At 42.4% G+C, this 18,029-nt stretch overlaps 1 protein-coding gene across 4 annotated transcripts in view; it reads left to right on the forward strand.

The window, feature by feature from the left end:
- The first annotated feature begins 5,276 nt into the window (after positions 1-5,276).
- The window catches only part of LOC110509209 (rap guanine nucleotide exchange factor 4), a 40,210-nt gene continuing 27,457 nt past the window's right edge, over positions 5,277-18,029 (forward strand). For 3 of the 4 annotated variants that reach the window (XM_036967091.1, XM_036967088.1, XM_036967089.1), the window contains exon 1: positions 5,277-5,435. In XM_036967091.1, the coding sequence (XP_036822986.1) occupies positions 5,368-5,435 (68 nt within the window). In that variant the 5' untranslated portion in view covers positions 5,277-5,367. The other variant, XM_036967090.1, reaches the window with a different exon arrangement.

Here is an 18,029-nt window from a genome sequence, read left to right on the forward strand (position 1 = left end):
AAAACCCTTTCGATTCTAGACAAAACCTTTTTTTAAGAGTGTAGGCACTCCTAGATCTGAAATGATTGCATACCTAAAGGTGTAAATACAAAGGATACAATTCCACCCAGCCTATCAGAAGGCAAGGTGAAGTCATTTAACATATTGCTTAAATATCTTGTGTTTATTGGGTAGGGGTTGGGATACAACATTCCTCTCTCTCTCATCTAGTCTGTCTGTCACATACAGTGGGGCAAAAAGTATTTAGTCAGCCACCAATTGTGCAAGTTCTCCCACTTAAAAAGATGAGAGAGGCCTGTAATTTTCATCATAGGTACACTTCAACTATGACAGACAAAATGAGAAAAAAAATCACATTGTAGAATTTTTTATGAATTTATTTGCAAATGGTGGAGGAAAATAAGTATTTGGTCACCTACAAACAAGCAAGATTTCTGGCTCTCACAGACCTGTAACTTCTTCTTTAAGAGGCTCCTCTGTCCTCCACTCGTTACCTGTATTAATGGCACCTGTTTGAACTTGTTATCAGTATAAAAGACACCTGTCCACAACCTCAAACAGTCACACTCCAAACTCCACTATGGCCAAGACCAAAGAGTTGTCAAAGGACATCAGAAACAAAATTGTAGACCTGCACCAAGCTGGGAAGACTGAATCTGCTATAGGTAAGCAGCTTGGTTTGAAGAAATCAACTGTGGGAGCAATTATTAGGAAATGGAAGACATACAAGACCACTGATAATCTCCCTCGATCTGGGGCTCCACGCAAGATCTCACCCCGTGGGGTCAAAATAATCACAAAAACGGTGAGCAAAAATCCCAGAACCACACGGGGGGACCTAGTGAATGACCTGCAGAGAGCTGGGACCAAAGTAACAAAGCCTACCATCAGTAACACACTACGCCTCCAGGGACTCAAATATTGCAGTGCTAGACATGTCCCCATGCTTAAGCCAGTACATGTCCAGGCCCATCTGAAGTTTGCTAGAGAGCATTTGGATGATCCAGAAGAAGATTGGGAGAATGTCATATGGTCAGATGAAACCAAAATATAACGTTTTGGTAAAACCTCAACTCGTCGTGTTTGGAGGACAAAGAATGCTGAGTTGCATCCAAAGAACACCATACCTACTGTGAAGCATGGGGGTGGAAACATCATGCTTTGGGGCTGTTTTTCTGCAAAGGGACCAGGACGACTGATCCGTGTAAAGGAAAGAATGAATGGGGCCATGTATCGTGAGATTTTGAGTGAAAACCTCCTTCCATCAGCAAGGGCATTGAAGATGAAACGTGGCTGGGTCATTCAGCATGACAATGATCCCAAACACACCGCCCGGGCAACGACGGAGTGGCTTCGTAAGAAGCATTTCAAGGTCCTGGAGTGGCCTAGCCAGTCTCCAGATCTCAACCCCATAGAAAATCTTTGGAGGGAGTTGAAAGTCCGTGTTGCCCAGCAACAGCCCCAAAACATCACTGCTCTAGAGGAGATCTGCATGGAGGAATGGGCCAAAATACCAGCAACAGTGTGTGAAAACCTTGTGAAAACTTACAAAAAATGTTTGACCTCTGTTATTGCCAACAAAGGGTATATAACAAAGTATTGAGATAAACTTTTGTTATTGATCAAATACTTATTATCCACCATAATTTGCAAATAAATTCATTAAAAATCCTACAATGTGATTTTCTGGCTTTTTTCCCCTCATTTTGTCTGTCATAATTGAAGTGTACCTATGATGAAAATTACAGGCCTCTCTCATCTTTTTAAGTGGGAGAACTTGCACAATTGGTGGCTGACTAAATACTTTTTTGCCCCACTGTACACATGCACATGTGACGTATGCAGTTCACACAGTCCCCCTCTCTGCCATATTAACGTCCTGCAGCACAGGCTTCCTGTGATGTTGAAGAGGACACATTAATTACACTGGGTTAAACCTCTTCTTCAGACAGCTGGCACTCTAACCACACACACACACTTCTTACTCAACAGGTACCCTACGGGGATTCTGATACCTCTCACTAGTATGGGAATCCCAGCTAACATAGTCTGTTCATGTGTGTGTTTCCCCCCCATCCCTGCACACAGCAGCACTTCCCTTGTCGCCCTCCTCTCTTCATCTTTCATAAGTGGACATCAACAACCCCTCTCTCTCCTTCCCCTCCCTCCTGGAGACTGCACTGCAGGCCAGTGGAGAGCTCTCCCTCCCTCTCTTTCTCCCATCCTTCTCATCTCCTTTTACCCCTCTTCCCACCCTTTTCTCTCTGTCTCCATTACCACCCTGTCTCTCTCCCTCGCTGTTTCTCTCCTCCCTCTTTCTCCCTCTCTTTCTAGTTCTGTTACAAGGAAGTAAAATTTGTGCCTGAAATGACGCAACTACTGGGCCAATAAAGGTATTCTTTGAATGTAAAAAATCTCTCACTCTCCACGTGCCTGTAGGGAGTATCTTTTAGCGCTTGCTGAAGCTCAAACACTTCCTGTTCCCCCCCCCCCCTCCCTCCCGCTGCAGTGGCACCAGTTGTCGTGGTGACAGCCTATCACAGCTGTATCTCTCCTGTTCCACTGAACTCCGAGAAGCTTGACACAAAATAGAATGACGGTTAATTGTTCATTTGGATCCCCATAAGCTTTTGCAGAAGCAGCAGCTGCTCTTCCACAAAACATTACAAGTAACAAACACTGACAGACAAGGACAGTCACACACATGTTAAATCCAATGATGTACAAACAATAAAACAAAATACAAACAACACAACAACAAAATGATGCATGTGTGTGTTAGTGTGCCTGTGTGTGTGCTTGTGTAGAATTCGATTTTAATTTCTGTTCATTCTCTTTCTATAACTCTGTGTTCCATTCATTATTTCTCCAAATTCCTTTATTTAATAGTGTTCTGTGTGCAATATCTTGAAAAGTATACTGCTCATAAAAACACATTGTCTGTTCCACTTCACTTGTCATTCTATCTGCTGATTATGCTGTTGAGTGATTGATTCTTGACCACTGGGGAGGCCCTAACGGTCTGATGGTTGATTGATTTTTCTTTCTACTCCTCCTCCTCTCTCCCTCTTCTTTCCTCAGTTCTAGTCTGAAAGGAGAGAATACGTGCAGACAACATCCAGTCATTATGCCTATTATAAACACATACAGGGAGAGGTTTGGTCAAGGACCTGCATCCTTCACAAATCTCTTACACATTTCAGAAAAAAATATTTTCTAAACCTTTTTTAAAATTATCAACCCAAATGTTTATTTTGTATTTTTTTATTATAGCCAATTATTCAGCAAATAACTTTCACTCGTCTTGTTAATGCTGACTGGGAAGAGTTAGCCCATTGACTAACTACCTTTAGCGTCTATTCATGAAGGTATCTTCTGGACGGGGGAGTTTTGTTAAGAGCCCCGACGCTCGTTCTTAACGTTAAAATTTGATTTGAACATGCAACGCTTGCTGTACGGTTTTGGAAACATAAGGAATGTATTTTTCAGCGAGGAATACTACACAGATAGTGCACAAGATACGGCAGTACGAGAAGATGACAGATAGTACACAAGATATTACAGTACGAGAAGATGAACTATAGTGTTCCCACACAGCCATATCTTCATGTTACAGCACTTGTTTTACGTTAGACAGACAAAAGACAAGAGGTGACCCACCTGTGCTAACTAGCTATCTAGCGTGCTCAAACACCTGTGTGTACTAAGCGTAACTGGGGAAGAAGTGTAGCAAGAGTGTAGTTCGTCGGCTGAAGGCACACAGATCTGTGTAAACCCGCTGCAGTAAGTGTATATTTTTTTTAATTTGAACTAATCTATTTACGAAAGATAAGTTCCATATGTTTCGAAAACTGTATCACAAGTGACGATTATTGATGTTTCAAAATGTTAAACCTGTCACGGGATTGTAGATCACATGGTCCCACCGGTAAGGAGTGCTTATAGCTGAGAACTCTTGGGATAGGGAGTTGTTGTTACGACATTGTAAATATACATAATATGACATTTGTAATGTCTTTATTGTTTTGAAACTTCTGTATGTGTAATGTTTACTGTTCATTTTGATTGTTTATTTCACATTTGCATATTATCTACCTCACTTGCTTTGGCAATGTTAACACACGTTTTCCCATGCCAATAAAGCCCCTTGAATTGAATTGAGAGGGCAGAATGCCTTGGTTTCTTGAGAGCACGGGTTGGGTACACTCTTAGAAAATGTCAAAACCTTTTCCAGAAAATGTTAAAATCCTCTAGAGATAGAACCTCAGAGTTCTAGCTATAATTCAAAAAACAACTGCCATGTTTATCAAGCATGATGATGACTCAAGAAAACAGTTGCAAATAAGCACACAATCTGAAGCCATAATCACATGACAAACTATAAGCTAGATAAATACTGTTGTTTGAACTTCATAGGCTACCATTTTGTTAGCTAGCGAGGAAAAAGCCACCTCTAATTAGCCATTTTACAAGCTAGGCAACTGGTCTTACAAAATACATATTAATTTGAATGATTGAATATGCCAAATAGAGCTACAGTCGCAGCCTGACGTTCACAATTAACTCATTGTATCTTTTTAATTTCAGTGGGGAGTCAGAGGCAGAGGATCCCTCTTTCTGCTGCTACTGCTTATAACAACAATGGTTCTCAACTGGTTTTGTCTCGGGACCCAAATTGAACCAGATTGTCTCGGTAGGCCTATACATGTGATTTAGTCTTCATTCTTGCAGATATAAGATTGACTCATGTTTTGGCTCCTCTGTTTTTTCCTCTCAGAAACCAGCCAGACAATATCCCATACAATAACAGTAGGCCAGCTGTTCCATGAAGAAGGCATAAACCCTCCGAAGGTTGGCACCAAGATTGATGTGGGCTGTACCTAAACTGTTTGGGTTTGAGTCTGCACGACTGTAAGGACCATACGATCTCAAAACTATGTTGGTATTCTTTTGTGCATTATATTATCTTCTTAGCTAGTACTATTACTATTTTATAGAAGTAGGCCAGCCTAGCCATAATTCATAAATATATGGAACACATTTGGTTCAGTAGGTGAAGAAGAACCCTTTGGGATTCTATTTGGTTCAGTGAAGAAGATGCACTATGGTTCTGGTCAAATGGTTCTAATATAGAACTTTTAGGGCTGCCATTTACACATCAAATTCATAGGACCCTTTTTCGGTTCTACTTCTAACCTTTTTTTTCTAAAAGGCTAGGGGCATGTTGTCAAACCTCAATCTATGAGAGGAGAGCCAGTGCGCGAGCGCGAGCTCAGTTTATTAACGGCGCCGCACCGATAACCACGCTGAAGCCGCCCTCCTGTAGCATCTCCCGGTTTCTCAATCACACCCCAGTTCTCGGGAAAGATGGTCGCGGTGGAAACATCCCCCAACTCGTCTCCTTCGGCTGAATGGGTCGGCTGTCTGGATAAAAGGTGCGTAGAAAACATCCCATCCTCTCGGTCATGGCATCCTCGTGGCAGTCTAAACGCCTGGAAAAACACCCCCCAACGAATTCGTGTTCCGATTCATTCATCAGCGTCAACGTGACAAATCGTAATCGGCCATCTCTGCATGCGTGGGTGAGTGAGAGATGTGTTATTGCGTATCAGACGTCATTGACATCTTCATCTATTCGGTCGCGGTACAAATCAAAGCCAATTTCTAGGCTACTATTCGTTGTGGCTTTAACGTTACCCTTGTGTGTTTGTCCATTTTGGTAGTCGTCGACAAAGGCGTTGTAGGTTGATGGTCTTCTGGTTCATTGGTTTATCCTTCTCACCACCGCAACGTTGTCACATTTTATTGCCAACGCTGCCTACACGCATAAGTCAGGTTATGCGTTAGATTTAGACAGAACTTCACAGTAACATGTGCAGATTTTATTAGCCTACAAAGAATAGTGTATAGGCTTGGTTTATTTCGGGCGTGAAGCAAGCACGCGCCAGTCCAGTCTCCTCTTTGAAGAGTCATTTGTCAGCCAGCTGCCTATGTGGACTGTCTGCTGCCAGCCATTCAACACACACACCAAAGGAGGTGGGTGGCACCGTAATTGGGGAGGACGGGCTCCTAGTAATGACTGGAATAAATGTAATGGTAATCACTCATCAAACACACTAATCTTCCATGGTATTTGTATTATTTTCAGGAGAATGCATTGACCCTCTAGTTGGTCATCCCTTTTATACCGTGGCTATAATTCAACACATTTACTGCTAAAAATGTGTTCAACATCCACTGAATTAGCTAGCAAGTTTTAGCTAGCAAGTTTACCACACTGAACAAAAATAAACGCAACATGAGCTGAAATAAAATCTACCAGAAATGTTCCATTCGCACAAAAAGCTAATCTCTCAAATTATATGCACAAATTTGTTTACATCCCTGTTCTCCTTTGCTAAGATAATTCATCCACCTGACAGGTGTGGCATATCAAGACGCTGATTAAACTGTATGATCATTACACAGGTACACCTTGTGCTCTGGACAATAAAAATACACTCTAAACGGTGCAGTTTTGTCACACAACACAATGCCACAGATTTTTTTTGAGTTTTGAGGGAGCGTGCAATTGGCATGCTGACTGCAGGAATGTCCATCAGAGCTGTTGCCAGATAATTGAATGTTAATTTCTCTACCATAATCCACCTTCAATTAAATTATAGAGAATTCGACAGTATGTCCAACTGGCCTCACAACCGCAGACCATGTGTCAATCACGCCAGCCCAGGACCTCCACATCCGGCTTCTTCACCTGTGGGATCGTCTGAGACCAGCCACCCGGACAGCTGATGAAACTGTGGTTTTGCACAACTGAAGAATTTCTACACAAATGGTCAGAAACCATCTCAGGGAAGCTCCTCTGCGTGCTCGTCGCCCTCATCAGGGTCTTGACCCGACTGCAGTTCAGCCTCGTAAAACGACTTCAGTGGGAAAACTCTCCCCTTCGATGGCCACTGGCATTGCAGACAAGTGTTTATGGCGTTGTGTGGGTGAGCGGTTTGCTGATGTCAACATTGTGAACGGAGTGCCCGATGGTGGGGTTGTGGTGTGGGCAGGCAAAAGCTTGAGACAACGAACACAATTGCATTTTATCGATGGCAATTTGAATGCATAGAGAGATACCATGAGATCCTTAAGCCCATTGTCATGCCATTCATCCGCCACCATCACCTCATGTTTTAGCGTTTTAGCATCGTGCCTAAGAACAGCCCTTAGCCGTTGTATATTGGTCATATACCACACCCCCCTCGTGCCTTATTGCTTAATTATAACACTCACAGCTTTCCAAGAAAACAGACATTTAGTGTCTTTACATATATTTTAGAGGCTATTTATACAGAAAAAGGGTATAAAACCTCTGTAAACTGTATTTATAATTATGACAATATTTTAGGTTGACAAAATATTGTCAACACAATTTCTGAAATATCACATCTTATTTTCCTTTAAGTAAAATTAGGAAATGCTTTTCACCCCTTAAAAGAAAAATAAATGAGGAAATGCAATCACCTATGCCACCATTCATTTTAATTAGACTTGTTTGGATTACTCCCTGACTACAATGGCTGTCATTTTCATACCATTCTGGCACAGTGCCCTCGGAAAGTATTCAGACCCTTTAACTTTTTCCACATTTTGTTACGTTACAGCCTCATTCTAAAATGGATTAAATCGTTCCCCCCTCAATCTACACACAATACCCCACAATGACAAAGCAAAACCAGGTTTAGAAATTTCAGCAAAAAAAATATCAGATTTACATAAGTATTCAGACCCTTTACTCAGTACTTTGTTGAAGCAAACCTCTCAATCCTCTCTGTCAGGTTGGATGGGGAGCGTTGCTGCAGAGCAATTGTCCTGAAGCCACACTTGCGTTGTCTGGGCTGGGTGCTGAGAGTTGTTGTCCTGTTGGACATTGAAACCAGTCTGAGGTCCTGAGTGCTCTGGAGCAGATTTTCATCAAGGATCTCTTTGTACTTTGCGCCGTTCGTCTTTGCCTCCATCCTGACAAGTCTCCCAGTCCCTGCCACTGAAAAACATCTCCATAGCATGATGCTGTCACAAACCATGCTGGTTTCCTCCAGACGTGACGCTTGGCTATCAGGTCAAAAAGTTTCATCTTGGTTTCATCAGTCCATAGAATCTTTTTTTCTCATGGTCTGAAAGTCTTGAGGTGCCTTTTGGCAAACTCTAAGCGGGCTGTCATGTGCCTTTTACTGAGGAGTGGTTTCCGTCTGGCCACGCTACAATAAAGGCCTGATTGGTGGAGTGCCACAGAGATAGTTGTCCTTCTGGAAGGTTCTCCCATTTCCAGAGGAACTCTAGAGCTCTGTTTGAGTGACTATTGGGTTCTTGGTCTCCTCCCTAACCAAGGCCCTCCTCCCCCGATTGTTCAGTTTGGCTTGGGCGACCAGCTCTAGGAAGAGTCTTGTTGGTTCCAAACTTCTTCCATTTAAGAAGATCCACTGTGTTCTTGGGGATCTTCAATTCTGCAGAAATCTTTTGGTACCCTTCCCCAGATCTGTGCCTCGACACAATCCTGTCTCGGAGCTCTACGGACAATTACTTCGACCTCATGCCTTGGTTTTTGCTCTGACATGCACTGTCAACTATGGGACCTTAAATAGACAGGTGTGTGCCTTTCCAAATCATGTCCAATCAAGTGAATTTACCACAGGCGGACTCCAATCAAGTTGTAGAAACATCTCAAGGATAATCAATGGAAACAGGATGCACCTGAGCTCAACTTCGAGTCTCATAGCAAAGGTTCTGAATACTTCTGTAAATAGGGTGTTTCTGTTTTAATATTTTTTTGAAATGTGCAAAATAAATGAAAACCCTGTTTCTGCTTTGTCATTATGGAGTATTGTGTGTAGATTTCTGAGTATTAAAAATAAAAAACATTTTAGAATAAGGCTGTAACGTAACAAAATGTGGAAAAAGTCAAGGGGTCTGAATACTTTCCATAGGCACTGTATAATAGGATCTCTGGTCAGAGTATAGAATACTGTACTATCCATTAGGAAAGCTGGGGAGTGTTTTGATGTTATGTTTGATGTTTTAAATTCCATCTGTATGGATGGAGGATAAAATAAAGAACCCATTTAATCTGTGCTGTGCTCGCGCACATCGCAACATTCCATTCCTATATCTATCCTCATTATAATGACACATCCACAGGTAACCATTGGCAACTTGAGCTCATTGCTCTCTCTTACTCGCTCTCTCCGTTCTGTGTGATGCAGTGAGAAGAAGAGATGTTTCTAATGGGCATCATGAGCCGTCCTCCTAAGAGGAAAGTGCCATCCTTTCCTTGGAATGCTGACAGGGGATTTGGTCAGTGTAGATGAAGGAAAGGAAGCCATGTTAGGAGGCTGAGATGCAGCCTATCTGCATCTCTCCTGGTGGTGGAGATAAGGTTACAGTGGACACGCTGGACGCACGCACGCGCAAACACATGTGCAGGCACACACAATGTACAAATCAATAAAGCCCAGGCAGCAATGCTAAATCAGCTGTTTGTTACCGACAGCTACTTTAAGTGTGTGTGTTAGTGGTGCGCTGGTCAGCTGTTTGTTCACCCACACTCTCCTGCAATTGCTAATAACCCATCCACAACCGCCCGACTATATCTGATCAAGTGAACATTTGATGCCTGCACCCAGCCCTAAACCGCTAATATAGAAAATGTGCTGTAGGCTACAGTCAGAGACGGCGGAAATGTTTTTTGACGGGGTGCCAGATTTTTTGTTGTTGCTTGATATAGATATTTCTGCTATACAGTGCATTCGAAAGTATTCAGACCCTTTCCCCTTTCCCACATTTTGATATATTCCAAGGCTTATTCTAAAATGGATTAAATGGCCAGAGCCTGGACTTGAACCCGATCGAACATCTCTGGAGAGACCTGAAAATAGCTGTGCACCGATGTTCCCCATGCAACCTGACAGAGCTTGAGAGAATCTGCAGAGAAGAATGGGAGAAACTCCCCAAATACAGGTGTGCCAAGCTTGCAGCGCGATACCCAAGAAGATTTGAGGCTGTAATCACTGCCAAAGGTGCTTCAACAAAGTACTGAGTAAATAGTCTGAGTGCTTATGTAATTAAGGTTTCTGTTTTTTATTTTGAATACATTTGCAAACATTTCTAAAAACCTGTTTTTGCTTTGTCATTATGGGGTATTGTGTGTGTGTATATTGATGAGAACAAAACACTATTTAATCCATTTTAGAATAAGGCTGTAACGTAACAAAATGTGGAAAAAGTCAAGGGGTCTGAATACTTTCTGAATTGCACTGTAATAATTTCCGACATTTTGGTAGGCTAGTTGTTAGTCACCTTGTCTAATTAGGTAGGCCTACATGCAGCTTCTCTTCTTTCATTATATGTTGCCCTACAAGACTAAATAAACCCTTTCTCATCAGAATGTCATAAATCAATAGAATGAATGCTTCAGTCTAGTTCACAACGGTCAAGTTCTGTCATCTCTGCTTCTTTCGCGGTGCAAAGATGTTTACTGTAGGGACCGGGAATAAAATGCAATAGTCCTAACTCAATCCCCCCAAAAAGGGAAATATTATCCGTGCAAAATGTCCAAATAACATCAGTTTGACCAGTTGTATGGAAATAGAAAGCTGTGAAAATGACCTAACGTGTTTCTAATAAGATTTCAGTTCGGCTTGGATGCATAGTATTGCAACCACAACAAAAAATATCAGCTCTTATGATGCCGATAAAGAAGACACCTCTACAGACGGTATCCAACTTCACATTTGCATTCTCTCAAGATGCCCGAAATAAATAAATATAGTTTCTCCACTCCTGTTCCCATGTCAAAATTTTACCTACATTCGGTGTATAATTTTACTGCAAGAAATGCCCTGCAGGAGTTAATATTAAGGCTATGTGAGAGGTTATAGACCTACTGTCAGTGTCCAGGTTTACAATGAACCCATCTGAACAGTAGGCAGTTCCCTTGACGTGCCGTAGGCCTATATGAAGTCCCTATCTTGTCGCTGTCGACTTTGTATATGTCACGACTTCAGCCGATGTCGGTCCCTCTCCTTGTTCGGGCGGTGTTCGGCGGTCGACGTCACCGACCTTCTAGCCATCACTGATCCATTTTTCATTTTCCATTGCCTTTGTCTTGTCTTCCTTCACAGCTGGTTCCAATCCCATCAATTACATGTTGTGTATTTAACCCTCTGTTTCCCATCATGTCCTTGTCGGAGATAGTTTGATTGTATTATGTATTGGTGCGCGACGGGTTCTTGGCTCAACTTTTATTTATTTGTCATTTTGGTTTTGGAGTTTTGTGAAGTCTGTGAAACGACTCCATTTTACCAAGTTCGATTCTCCTGTGCCTGACTTCCCTTCCACCTACACACACGACATTACAGTATAGCGCCTGACAATCACCAAATCAAATGTATTTATTATAGCCCTTCGTACATCAGCTGATATCTCAAAGTGCTGTACAGAAACCCAGCCTAAAACCCCAAACAGCAAGCAATGCAGGTGTAGAAGCACGGTGGCTAGGAAAAACTCCCTAGAAAGGCCAGAACCTAGGAAGACACCTAGAGAGGAACCAGGCTATGTGGGGTGGCCAGTCCTCTTCTGGCTGTGCCGGGTGGAGATTATAACAGAACATGGCCAAGATGTTCAAATGTTCATAAATGACCAGCATGGTCAAATAATAATAATCACAGGCAGAACGGTTAAAACTGGAGCAGCAGCACGGCCAGGTGGACTGGGGACAGCAAGGAGTCATCATGTCAGGTAGTCCTGAGGCATGGTCCTAGGGCTCAGGTCCTCCGAGAGAGAGAAAGAAAGAGAGAATTAGAGAGAGCATACTTAAATTCACACAGGACACCGGATAGGACAGGAGAAGTACTCCAGATATAACAAACTGACCCTAGCCCCCCGACACATAAACTACTGCAGCATAAATACTGGAGGCTGAGACAGGAGGGGTCAGGAGACACTGTGGCCCCATCCGATGACACCCCCGGACAGGGCCAAACAAGAAGGATATAACCCCACCCACTTTGCCATAGCACAGCCCCCACACTACTAGAGGGATATCTTCAACCACCAACTTACCATCCTGAGACAAGGCCGAGTATAGCCCACAAAGATCTCCGCCACGGCACAACCCAAGGGGGGGCGCCAACCCAGACAGGAAGATCACATCAATGACTCAACCCACTCAAGTGACGCACCCCTCCTAGGAACGGTATGAAAGAGCCCTAGTAAGCCAGTGACTTAGCCCCTGTAATAGGGTTAGAGGCAGAGAATCCCAGTGGAAAGAGGGGAACCGGCCAGGCAGAGACAGCAAGGGCAGTTTGTTGCTCCAGAGCCTTTCCGTTCACCTTCACACTCCTGGGCCAGATTACACTCAATCATATGACCCACTGAAGAGATGAGTCTTCAGTAAAGACTTAAAGGTTGAGACCGAGTTTGTGTCTCTTACATGGGTAGGCAGACCATTCCATAAAAATGGAGCTCTATAGGAGAAAGCCCTGCCTCCAGCTGTTTGCTTAGAAATTCTAGGGACAATTAGGAGGCCTGCGTCTTGTGACCTTGTGTACGTGTAGGTATGTACGGCAGGACCAAACCAAATCATAGAGATAGGTAGGAGCAAGCCCATGTAATGCTTTGTAGGTTAGCAGTAAAACCTTGAAATCAGTAATATGATACATTTTTTGGGTTCTAGTCAGGATTCTAGCAGCCGCATTTAGCACTAACTGAAGTTTATTTAGTGCTTTATCCGGGTAGCCGGAAAGTAGAGCATTGCAGTAGTCTAACCTAGAAGTGACAAAAGCATGGATTCATTTTTCTGCATAATTTTTGGACAGAAAGTTTCTGATTTTTGCAATGTTACGTAGTTGGAAAAAAGCTGTCCTTGAAACAGTCTTGATATGTTCTTCAAAAGAGAGATCAGGGTCCAGAGTAATGCCGAGGTCCTTCACAGTTTTATTTGAGACGACTGTAGAACCATTAAGATTGATTGTCAGATTCAACAGAAGATCTCTTTGTTTCTTGGGACCTAGCACAAGCATCTCTGTTTTGTCCGAGTTTAAAAGTAGAAAGTTTGCAGCCATCCACTTCCTTATGTCTGAAACACATGCTTCTAGCGAGGGCAATTTTGGGGCTTCACCATCTTTCATTGAAATGTACAGCTGTGTGTCAGCCGCATAGCAGTGAAAGTTAACATTATGTTTTCGAATGACATCCCCAAGAGGTAAAATATATAGTGAAAACAATAGTGGTCCTAAAACGGAACCTTGAGGAACACCGACATTTACAGTTGATTTGTCAGAGGACAAACCATTCACAGAGACAAACTGATATATTTCCGACAGATAAGATCTAAACCTGGCCAGAACTTGTCCGTGTAGATCAATTTGTGTTTCCAATCTCTCCAAAAGAATGTGGTGATCAATGGTATCAAAAGCAGCACTAAGGTCTAGGAGCACGAGGACAGATGCAGAGCCTCGGTCTGATGCCATTAAAATGTAATTTACCACCTACACAAGTGCAGTCTCAGTGCTATGATGGGGCCTAAAACCTGACTGAAGCATTTCGTATACATTGTTTGTCTTCAGGAAGGCAGTGAGTTGCTGCGCAACAGCCTTTTCTAAAATTTTTGAGAGGAATGGAAGATTCGATATAGGCCGATAGTTTTTTATATTTTCTGTGTCAAGGTTTGGCTTTTTCAAGAGAGGCTTTATTACTGCCACTTTTAGTGAGTTTGGTACACATCCGGTGGATAGAGAGCCATTTATTATGTTCAACATCACACATAACACACACATAACATAGCTATTAGCCTATCCTCTTTTTCCACTTCACCAAATGTTTTCAAAACATACATATTCTGGCCCTCCCTTCTATTTATTTTAAACTCCGTTTTGCAGCTTTTCTCTTATTAATTAAAACCCTCTACAATCTAAGCCGGGGGGGGGGGGGGGGGGGGGGGGGGGTTCTACTAAGCTATGTGGAATTGTTTTAAGAAGGCCCTACCAAGGATCATTTAGCTATTTGATTTTGAATTTTATGACCCCTTGAAGGATCAAAAAATATTTGATACATTTAATTTGGCCTTATTGCTATTAGCCCATACAAACGCTTTGAATAATCGATTTATTACATGTAACAGATGGTCCCCCCAAAAAATCGAAGGGAAGTTTGTTCTGAAGTGTCTGTCCAAATCTGAGAAATATATGAAAGATCAGGAAACATAAACTCAGCAAAAAAAAGAAACGTCCTCTCACTGTCAGCTGCGTTTATTTTCAGCAACTTAACATGTGTAAATATTTGTATGAACATAGAAAGATTCAACAACTGAGACATCAACTGAACAAGTTCCACAGACATGTGACTAACATAAATGGAATAGTGTGTCCATGAACAAAGGCGGGGTCAAAATCAAATGTAACAGTCAGTATCTGGTGTGGCCACCAGCTGCATTAAGTACTGCAGTGCATCTCCTCCTCATAGACTGCACCAGATTTGCCAGTTCTTGCTGTGAGATGTTACCCCACCCTTCCACCAAGGCACCTGCAAGTTCCTGGACATTTCTGGGGGGAATGGGAGCCCTCACCCTCTGATCCAACAGGTCCCAGACATGCTCAATGGGATTGAGATCCGGGCTCTTCACTGGCCATGGCAGAACACTGACATTTCTGTCTTGCAGGAAATCACGCGCAGAACAAGCAGTAATGCTGGAGGGTCATGTCAGGATGAGCCTGCCGGAAGGGTACCACATGAGGGAGGATGATGTCTTCCCTGTAACCCACAGTGTTGAGATTGCCTGCAATGACAACAAGCTCAGTCCGATGATGCTGTGACACCGCCCCAGACCATGACGGACCCTCCACCTCCAAATCGAACCTCGGTGTAACGCTCATTCCCTCGATGACAAAACTGCAACTCGTCAGTGAAAAACACTTTTTGCCAGTCCTGTCTGGTCCAGCAACGGTGGGTTTGTGCCCATAGGTGACATTGTTGACAGTGATGTCTGGTGAGGGCCTGCCTTACAACAGGCCTACAAGTCCTCAGTCCTCTCTCAGGCTATTGTGGACAGTCTCAGCACTGATGGAGGGATTGTGCGTTCTTTGTGTAACTCGGGTAGTTGTTGCAATCCTGTACCTGTCCTGCAGGTGTGATGTTCGGATGTACCGATCCTGTGCAGATGTTACATGTGGTCTCCCTGTAGCGCAGTCTTTGGCATCTCACTGTTACGACATTGCAATTTATTGCCGTGGCCACATCTGCAGTCCTCATGCCTCCTTGCATGCAGATGAGCAGGGACCCTGGGCATCTTTCTTTTGGTGTTTTTCAGAGTCAGGACACTAAAGAGGCATTTCTACTAACTTTTCATAACTGTGACCTTAATTCTGTAAGCTGTTAACGATCGTTCCAGAGGTGCATGTTCATTAATTGTTTATGGTTCATTGAACATGCATGTAAAACAGTGTTTAAACCCTTTACAATGAAGATCTGTGACGTTATTTGGATTTTTACGAATATTCTTTAAAAGACAGGGTCCTGAAAAAGGGAAGTTTTATTTTTTTGCTGTGTGTGTGTGTGTGTGTGTGTGTGTGTGCATATATACATACAGTTGAAGTCGGAACTTGACATACAGTCGGAACTTGACATATATTTCAACTCAGTTTTTCACAATTCCTGACCCTTAATCCTAGTAAACATCCCCTGTCTTAGGTCAGTTAGGATCACTGCTTTATTTTAAGAATGTGAAATGTCAGAATAATAGTAGAGTGATTTATTTCAGCTTTTATTTATTAAACAGTTTACATACACTTAGTGTAAATTGGGTCAAACGGTTCTGGTAGCCTTCCACAAGCTTCCCACAATAAGTTGAATTTTGGCCCATTCCTCCTGACAGAGCTGGTGTAACTGAGTCAGGTTTGTAGGCCTCCTTGCTCGCACACGCTTTTTCAGCTCTGCCCACAAATTGTCTGTAGGATTTGAGGCCAGGGCTTTGTGATGGCCACTCCAATACCTTGACTTTGTTGTCCTTAAGCCATTTTGCCACAACTTTGGAAGTATGCTTAGGGTCATTGTCCATTTGGAAGACCCGTTTGCGTCCAAGCTTTAACTTCCTGACTGATGTCTTGAGATGTTGCTTTAATATATGCCATCTATTTTGTGAAGTGCACCACTCCCATCGTGCAGACAGTCAACTTAGTATATGTAAACTTCTGACCCACTGGAATTGTGATACAGTGAATTATGCATGAAATTACAGTGGGGCAAAAAATGATTTAGTCAGTCACCAATTGTGTTACACGCTGCAACCTTTATGACAAAGGGTGGCTACTTTGAAGAATATAAAATATATTTTGATTTGTTTAATACTTTTTTTTTGGTTACTACATGATTCCATATGTGTTATTTCATAGTTTTGATGTCTTCACTATTTTTCTGCAATATAGTAAAAATAAAGAAAAACCCTTGAATGAGTAGGTGTGGCAAAACTTTTGACTGGTACTGTATATACAGGTCCCCATATCTGACTTCAGACCAGTCCCAAGATGCTTGGGGTTGTAGAGCAAAATGGAGAACACTCTTGTTCGTGACAGTCTCATCTTTTAATGGAGGGGTCTGTAGCTCCCTTCAGTAACCACAAGCGCACAACCGTTCCTTGATTTTAACTGGCGGCTTTATTCTGTAGTTTTAGTCAGAATTATCACCTTCCGTGAGAACTATAAAGTAAATGAAAAATACAGTTAAGCACACTCTTACAACCTCCTTATCTTACGAGTGACTTATTAGCTTGGTATAACTCTGAAGTGCTTACATACATAACAGTTTAACCGGCGCTATAACAGTATCATATTAAACACATGAATAAAGGAAAAATACCTAATTGGCTGCTTATTACAGAAGGGAGGAAATCAAACTTCACACTTATTATTCCTGGCATGAATTCACACTTCATCCCAACATACACGCTGCAGCCTTTATGACATGAAAACTTAGCTAACGCAGCGCAGTATTGCCTTTCCTCCAAAAGTGTGTTGCTACAATAAGGATCCCCGTTTACAACAGTATTAGCTACGTAGTTCCACTTTTCTTATTATTTCCCTTGCACAGCAGACACGTAAACAATTCAAACAAACAACATAACCTCCAAGTCTAACTGTCAGTTACAGGGTCAATTTGAAGGCCAAACTGTTCTGACACTACAGACGATTTTGTGAGAATACCAATTTTTGGGATGTCTCATGGTTTGGCAAAACACTGCTCTAGCGCTGTCACCTTTGACCGCAGATGCGGAAAATGCGACATCGGCGAATGAGGTGGATTAAGACGCATCCAATGCAGGAAAACATATCTCTAGCTTAAATTGACCGATTTTTAAATGTTTCTATGGCCATTATTTATTAGATTTTTTTTTTTACATATATATTTTTTTAAGCATGCTAATTTGATTTCATGAGTACAGTTAGGCCTTGAGGGTTACACACTAATGCCAGATAGCCTAAAATAATGAAAGGAAAACCTCGTGGGGACTGCAGGTGATGCGGTTATGCGTCATCCCACTCATCACGTGTGTGTGTGTGTGTGTGTGTGTGTGTGTGTGTGTGTGTATGATAATAAGTGTAGGCTTTTACATGAAATCTGATCTGACCTCAGTTATTAACAGGCTTTAAGTTTCACTTTATTAGATTAGAACTGATCTGTAATACAGAAGGTGACAGTGCTTGACAGAAACACAACACAACATTAATGGAGGTGATAAACATGATATTTATCTCAGAGTAAAAAGGGTCAATCTGTGATTGCTTTATCCATTTTGGACTGTTAAATAAATGATTACTGTATACCCATTGATTCATGAATGTCACGTGTGCTCCCTCCGGCATCTAGGTCGCCAGGCTGCTCATTATGGCACACACCTGTCACCATCGTTACGTGCACCTGCGCGTATACAGACTCACCTGGACTCCATCACCTCCCTGATTACTTTCCCTTTACATTTCACTCCCTTTGGTTCC

Source organism: Oncorhynchus mykiss, chromosome 28 (assembly GCF_013265735.2).
Source record: "Oncorhynchus mykiss isolate Arlee chromosome 28, USDA_OmykA_1.1, whole genome shotgun sequence".
NCBI classification, from domain to species: Eukaryota; Metazoa; Chordata; class Actinopteri; order Salmoniformes; family Salmonidae; genus Oncorhynchus; species Oncorhynchus mykiss.